The following is an 8,260-nucleotide window of genomic DNA, read 5'->3' on the forward strand; positions in this document are numbered from 1 at the left end:
GCTCATAACTGTGCCTGATCTGCAACAGGGAACTGCTGCTTTTTCTTTCCTTATCCTTACTTTTGTCATTTTTCTTCTACTTCTTTTGTATGTTTGTCACACTCTTGTGACCCACTATTTCCGGGGTGCCTTGATAGTCGAAGCGGACTTTGTGCTGTTGAAGCTAGAGAGGTGAGCAGAGTAAGTCTGATTCCCTGTATGGACTTCTTTGTTGACATCCACCCCTTGGCACTCATATGACCTTATGCAGTTGCGAGCGCCGTAAAACCTCTACTAAAACTAAAATTGACCATTATTATATGGATGTGCATCTCCTTAAACTGAGGATTTTTTTTCCAATCTTTATCCTTTACATTTGTTTGCAGTTTTGTTCAGATTATGGTGCATAAGAGAGTTCCTGTGAACAAAAAAAATGGCTCAATTTTGGAAAAAATTTCGAAGCCGTACTTTAGTTTTCATGTTAAGAACATGCGCCAACAAGCATTATGGGTTGTTTAGGAAGTTATAATTGTGCTGCACAGCCATTGTTGGGATAGATGTCCCTCTTTATTGCTGAAAATCCACATGAATGCTCTTTATATTCTGTTTATGCATCAGAGCAAAGGAATGAATGTAGAAGCCTGATGGCTGATGTCTGTTGCAGATCTGGCACTTGATTGTGATTATCATGCATGGGGGCGTAAAACATTAGCAGTAAATGAATAAAATAATCTACTAATGTACGCACGGCATTGATTGTCTCACAATAAATGTTGTCAAAGATGTTTGTAGCACATGAGCAAGTACTGTACTTGGGAAACTTTGGGTTCTGTTGCGCTCGTTTATTAGCTAGGACACGACAAAATGAAAGAAGAGGTTTGGTCCACCCCTTTCTTGTGAGGTGAATATGTTACTAAACTTGGCCTCCGAATATAAAGGCATACTACATGAAGATTTTGTAGTCAAAGTAAAGACCTTTATGTTATGAATCTGAAAGCTGAAAGTTATAGTTTTACAGTTTGAGTTAAATGAGCAAAATAGGGAAAAGACATATCGATGGCCTTTGGCACAAACCGTCAGTCTGGAGATATTTTAACAGGAGATGGAAAAATTTTCTCCAAACTCGCAGGAAGACATACATACTTTGGTCTCACATGACTATGTGGTACATTTGTATTGGTATGATTGATTGGTATGATATAAAATAAGTAGAAGACATGTAAAACGATTTCCTAGGTATTTGAAACACAAAGAGCATCCAAAGGAAATTCAGAGTTAGATGGTTTGTGCTCTAGGCCTTCAGTTGGTATTTTTGTTTGCGAAGAAAATGACTGACATTTTTATTGTTTGTATTTTCAGTGAATGCAGCATTGCTTCTCCCTGGCATGAGGCATCATGGCGTTGCCCACAAGTACCTTCAACCAGTTCTGAATATTATAGACCGGCTGAAGACAAAAGTTCTAAAAAACAAAACCAGTTGAAAATGCAGCCTTGTGCTGCGATGCTGAACAGCGAACTTCTTACTCATCCTCTTATTGCCTTCACTGCTTAGAGCTCCACTTAAGTCAGTTTCTTTCTGATGTATCATTTGGAAAAAAAATGCTAATCTCAAGGATACGGTGCTTTTTATTGATTTTTCCTTTGCCTTCCATGATGGGCTGAGTGTTACTTTTTGTATTGCCCCTCAATTCAATTTGTTCCCCTTTTTTTCTGTTTGCAGAGTGTTTTTTTTTTTTTTTTTTAAAGAATTGATGAGAACTTTCAAATAAATGGAAAAAGTATGACTACTGCTTATTTCACTGTATGGTCTGATGATGCCATGGCTTTTAGCAGTGTTTCCATGTATGCCTTTGTAAGACACTTTTCCTTTTTGTGGTCCTTTCTTCCTTTTTTTTCTGTATTATACACTCTTGTATTTTAAATGCCAGTAGCTGTATTCACTATATTTTTATTGTTTTGTTTAGTTTCTACATTTCTATGCCCAAGGGACCAGCAGATCAAGGTCTGAGGTAGCAGGATGTTTGATTTTGTATTTAACTGCACCGTATGATGTTGTCTTGTTTTACAGTTACTTAAGTTGTCATTTTCGTCTAGAGTTTACAGTTTTCCTTTCAAATTGCAGTTAAAACAGAAGTTATCTCAGTAATGTTCTATTGGTCAACACTATCTGTACATTTTCCTTTTGTACTTCATTGTTAGGTTTTTTTTCCTCCTGTTATGTAATGGTCATTTGTTAAAGAGGGTGTAAGTATTGTTTCTGGATATTTTTTACCTGCAATTTAAAAAAAAAAAAAAAAGTTTATTGATATTTTGAGTGAAAGTGGTGGAAGTCAGCGGTTTTTAATAGTGAATAATGTTGTTTTGTAGGCTTGGTACACTGCAGCGAGTAGTAGACTGATCTCGACATCACTTTCTTTGTTAAGAGTTTCCTACATTAACTTGGTTTCTCTTAATTTTTCCGAAATATTTTGTCACTTTCCTGGTTTGCAACTGATTTTTTTTTCTCACTCTTATTTGTTGTGTTCATTCTGACTGTTAAATATCTTTTTATGACATCTGTTATGGCTCAATGTGTTCCTTACCTTATGCAAATCAAATGAGGTGAAAATGAGATATTTTGGATAAATTCAACCTTTTTATACCTACAGAAGGAAAACACATCATCTGTTGTTCTCTTTCAGGTACAACGTATGATATAATGTCTCGCATATTGGATGTCAGTTTCATATTGCACATTCTGTTTGTGCAAAAGCTTGTTCGGTCTGTGATGTACAGGTTAGCTGGTTAATCACTCGACTAAGGTGCACATACTCAAAGAAATTGTTTTCAATGCAGTTTTTGTGTGTGTAAAATATGATTATCAAGAACATTCTTTTGGTGATGTGTAGGATTCCAAACTGTACTGTGACCCCCCGCCCCCATTTTCTTGTTTCTGTGATGTTCTGATACGTCTTTCAATCTGCATCATGCTTTTTGTAAAGAGAAGGACAGATGGGACTTTTGTTCCATAACGTACTCGATGAAGCGAATTTATGCCTTTCACCACCCATCCCACAGTAGTTCATGGGAAGGATGAGACGTCTTTACTTTCTGCTCTTTTTGCCATGTGTAAATATGTGTATTTGCTGATTTTTAAAAAAATATTTTTTTTGGGTTAAATCTCACACTTTCAAGTGTGGTGGATTTCTTTTCCATTACAGATGTATATTGATAAAAGATTGATCCGAAGCTTTAAGAATAATCAATTTTCTGATACTCAGGAATTTTTGCCATGGTGTAGTGCCGCTCACTGCTGTTGGGGATGAAGTTGGAAGAGGCAGACTCCTAAGACATAAATCTAGTTATGTATGGGCTGGAATATTTAGATTTTGAATTTGGTCTGGCCAGGATATTTCCTGAGTGTATGATGTTCAGTTCATATGTGTGATGATGTTAGCATTTCTCAGTGCCAGACAAGACTGTACAATCAAGGACTAAGTTCCGTCATTCACTCAAGCAATATCGGAATGATTTTGCACTCTATGCTTTCAGTCTGCTGTGGCTCATCTGAATAATTAACTGCAATGTGATGCTGAAAGATTAATTGTACAAGAAGATTTAAGACAAAAACTGTTCTTCTCTGCCACCTCTCCTGTGATAGAGTTTCAAATTGTCACCGTTGGTTTTTGAGCCCACAGTGCAAGTTTTGTAACATGCATAGACATTCGCTGTATCCCTTGCTTTTCTGGCTTTAAACCCCCCCCCCTCCAATTTCGTAAAGGGATGCTTCTTCTTTCGTTATGGATGGAGATATTTCCAATGTTGTCCAGTCATCATTGGTAGGCTGAATTGTCAAGACTATCAAATGTGCATTCTTGTACACAGAACTTCCAAGTTTTTTTTCGTCCATTCTGGGGAAGACTTACTACTTGTTTGCACTCACCCAAGGTTTGGTGCATGAAATTATAAAGAAAGAAAAAATTCATATTTTTCCAATATATTGACATTGACAGGAGTGAGTTTTTGTGGAGATGATCATTGTACCGTAGGGGGCCGTGACCCTTGTTAAAGCTCAGTATAATGGCTTAGGCCAGGTCCTGCCTCCTTGGCTCTTCTAAGTCTTGCTCCTACTTCGTACTTCTATTATCTGTATATTATATGTGCTCATCTATTCGTGTTGTTGAGTTTTTGTGGAGATGATCATTGTACCGTAGGGGGCCGTGACCCTTGTTAAAGCTCGGTATAATGGCTTAGGCCAGGTCCTGCCTCCTTGGCTCTTCTAAGTCTTGCTCCTACTTCGTACTTCTATTATCTGTATATTATATGTGCTCATCTATTCGTGTTGTTGGGTTGTTATCACTTATTATATCGAACCCAAAATGCCCACTTTTTCCTTGTATGAAATTGAATAGTTTTGGTATTTTTTCTGAAATAGATACTTTTCTAAATTGACAGCGAATTCCGAAACAGCATTACTTTGCTTTAGAAAAATATCATTTGATGTGCCTGTGATATAAAAGGTTCTCTTTTTGTGAGTATGCCTATGACAGTATCAGGTTCCAGTAGGGGTTCACAAGTCTCTTTTTTACCCCATTATGTCTTTATTAGCAGTGTTTTTGGGTGACTTTGATCTCCCTGTTTGTGTTTTAAAATGCACTTTGGCTCTGACAAGTAAGACCATGCCATTGGAAAACAAATTTTAATGATGAAATGGTCTTTCTATCTGATTTGTTTAGTAGTCTGAATGGAGAATATTTATAGTTTTTATATATTTATGTGTATGCTTCCCGGGAAGCTGAGAATGTTTCGGAGTGTTCTATGGTCTGCTGGGGTAATAATATAGTGTAAAGCGCATAGAGCCTGCTGTTGAGCGGGGATATGCGCTATACAAATGCTATCTATTATTATTATATTGATGTTGCCAGAATGGGGACATAAAGCATAGAGAAGATGACCGTAGAAGAAGATTGTTACTTTTCTTTGTAGATAACTGTACGTGTATACCACATGATGAATAATAGCATTCCTACTTTATACCATACTTCTTTCCTGCTGTGTACATTGCGTCCCTCGAATTGCGTACAATAATCTATATTGGAAAGTCTGACTGAGTCTCCGTGGTAGCTGTGTTGTTGAGACACTCATTTTTTTTTTACTTATATGACAGTTGTGTTGCTGTTGTTGCTCATCATGCTGCGCCTGGGATTGTTTTTCATCTACGCGATGCCATGTAGTGATGGGGGAAGGTTTTTATAAATTTGTAAAGATTGTGTTATATTTCATTGTTGGGGTATTGGGAGGGTTATGTCACTGGTGGTTTGTGGGTGCTCAGATGTGATCTGCTCCTTGTATTTCTGTTCAGTGTTACTATTAAAATATTATCACAATTTATTCCTGGTGAAAATGTGGCCTTTATCGGGCTATTGGGGGCTGACTAATGTATTACAACTAGACTGTAGGACATGTCCACGTCAGGATTTGGGGGGTATTAGGACAGGGCACTGGAAGAGCTTACGAGCTTATTAATACTTTCACAGGGATGTTGTCATACTCAGAGCAAGGTGATGTGGGGATCGTTTGGGGTACTTTGTTATTTGAAAATGTAACTATTCTGTCGAGGCTTGGATAAATTATGACAGGTTACCTATTTTGTTTGCTGCACGAACCTATGAGCCCTACAACTTGTCAATAATTCCTCTTTTTTTCTTTAAAGTGAAGCAAAAATTATTTTTGTAGACTATAAATTTTCAGAGCTGTATATATATATTTGCATTTAGAAGTAAAGAATCAATGAAGGGGTTGCTTTTTGCTCCAATGCACTTTTCTTGAAAGCTAGATCTTTGTCCATTGTTGGCTCCTTTTGGAAATAATTGCCCATTATTTTCTCTTTGCAGAAAACATTAAAATTGTTGAAAGTTCCAAATTAGAGTGTTTTTCAGAGGCAACGTAGACAGGGCTCATGTCTACTCTTCACTGTGTTGAAAAGTGTGTTCACTATATAACAGGGCTCGGACAAAACAGTCGATTAAAAAAATATATGTGTGCTACCGTTGCTACTACGGACTGAAGATAATGTGTAAATTGCCATTTGCCATTGTTTGCTACGTTTACTACAGTGTTATTGCAAAGGAAAAAGTGTTCAGGGTGAGGACCTTTTTTTAAGAACGTCAGGCTATGTTGTCATATTTGTCTTTCTGCTTCTTCCTTTCTGCCTGGCTTTAAGGTCGAAACTGATGTTGCCTGCTTTTGTTATTTGTAAATGCTGACTCTTGAACAAAATTTTTATTTGGGGGGATGGTTCTTTTTTTTTTCAAAACCAATGTGATGACGATTATATTTTAAAGATTTTCACACTCTGTTGATTTGAATGGCCTACCATAGAAAATTTCATCACCCCTCGACGTTTATCGGCAACAGAGGATGAAAAAGTAACAGTAAAATGAGTTAATCTGAATATTGTAGATTTGTATAGTGTGTACTCGCAGAGTACAAAGTGGCACCATGCTATTTATAAATTATGTACACACCAGCCTAAAGGAACATCTACCTTATTGCGTATTGTTTCAGTATTCTTCACATACGATATAATATGTACTTCGCAAAACACGTATGTGTATTGTAAGTTAGGCTTGTGCATAGTTTCATAGGTGGGTAGAAACAAACCTTTCTTTTTCAGGTTTTGAATAGAAACTGTTCTGCTGAGGCTTTGACTTTGGCATGCATTGGTTGGTCAGGCTGATCCTCATGTATAGTGTTTAGACAGATAATCTCCCATAAATATTTTGGGTGGTCAGATCCACTGTTCTCATATATCTACAATGGGACACTGAGAAAAAATAAAGAAAAATGCTGAATAATTTCTGCTGGCTTAATGTTTTGGTGAGTTTGCATGGACTTTTTTTTTTGTGGAAACATTCTTAATAGAGTAAACTGGAATGAAAATACAGGTAAAAGTATCTTTTGGCATTGTTTGTTACTTTGAGAATACTTCTACAATCACTAAATGGACTTTTTCTGTTGTGTGCACATAGTACTGTCTCATATTCGTAGCGCTTGATTATTTTTACCGGGTCATTGCTGCAGACAAAACACCTCTTGTATCAGAGCTTGTTCTCACTATATCATTTATTTCTGTGTCTATGTCGAGATGTAATATGGTAACTTACAGCGTATTCGTACTAGTACAAATTTGTGAAGTGTAGCAAGGATTTGGATTTTTAAGAAAAGTGCTTCAAACTTTGTTTTTCTGAAATTGTCATTTGATTAGTCAGCCTGATAATTAAGGGCTTTGCTATATCTCGTCAGTTTTAGTAGATATGCTTGTACTGTATTGACTTCCATTTTTACTAATTGTCTTGTGAAATCAGCTCACGTTGGTTGAAACAGACTGTATAAAAAATTAAAGTGAAAGAATTTTGTGCTATAAAAGAAAAATGATGTACTCAATAATTACAAAGTTTAAGGTTTTTCTGTTTTTGTTGCAGAAATAGGGAAGGTGAATAACTGAGGTTCGGTGGACATAAATGCATGGCTTACTTGTTTTACCAAATGGGGTATCTTATTTTTGGACGATTGTCTTCATTGCACAAGACACTTGAAGAGCAGAAATTGCATTGTTTCAAAAGACCTTGAAAGTTGGCGTTAATGTTGATATAGTTATCATATCATAATAATATATACTCCATGCTAAAGATCTGTTCCATTTGCTTTCATGAATTTATTCCAAAGTTGTAATATCCACATACGTTGGCATGTTAGCCTTTTTTTCTGGTTGGTGGTTTCTGTTGTAATGAAGTTAAGACAGTATATTCTTTCTTGACATGATATTGTCATCATTTCAATATCAGATGTATGGCTTCCGGAGTTAAACAAGTGTTATATTTTGTTTACAAAAAAAGTGAATAAATTCTTTTCCGAAAAAAAAACAACTGTAGTGCTTCAGTTCATCTCCTGTACTTTTTTGTTTTAATCTGTTAGGCTTTTTTTTTTTTTTTTTACTACTTTTGCTGGCAGATTGCTACTAGCATCTGGATTCTGTGGTATAGTGGATAGGGCCTTCGCCATAGCACATAGAAGGCATGAGATGGGTTCACATGTGGGGACGTTGTATTCCCTTTCAGCCCTGATTGGTCCCAACAGGCGTGGTTGAAGTAGCCTCCTTTCTAACGAATCTAAATTGGGTCACTGGGAGCACAGAAAGGTTTCTCCTTTGGTGGTGCTGTTCTGCTCAGGCTGCCTTCCTTATTGTCCTCCATCTGGAATTTGTACAAGCCTCTGTAGCAGTTTTCTTTGTTTTCATGTT

At 36.7% G+C, this 8,260-nt stretch overlaps 1 protein-coding gene across 1 annotated transcript in view; it reads left to right on the top strand.

Annotated features, from left to right (window-relative positions):
- The window catches only part of LOC101860328 (ADP-ribosylation factor-like protein 6-interacting protein 1), a gene marked incomplete in the record, with an annotated part of 21,319 nt that extends 13,436 nt beyond the window's left edge, over positions 1-7,883 (top strand). The window contains 1 exon segment of the mRNA XM_013082576.2: positions 1,339-7,883. Within this exon segment, the coding sequence (XP_012938030.1) occupies positions 1,339-1,460 (122 nt within the window).
- Positions 7,884-8,260: the final 377 nt, after the last annotated feature.

The sequence above is a fragment of the Aplysia californica genome, unplaced genomic scaffold, assembly GCF_000002075.1.
Source record: "Aplysia californica isolate F4 #8 unplaced genomic scaffold, AplCal3.0 scaffold00182, whole genome shotgun sequence".
Lineage (NCBI taxonomy): Eukaryota > Metazoa > Mollusca > Gastropoda > Aplysiida > Aplysiidae > Aplysia > Aplysia californica.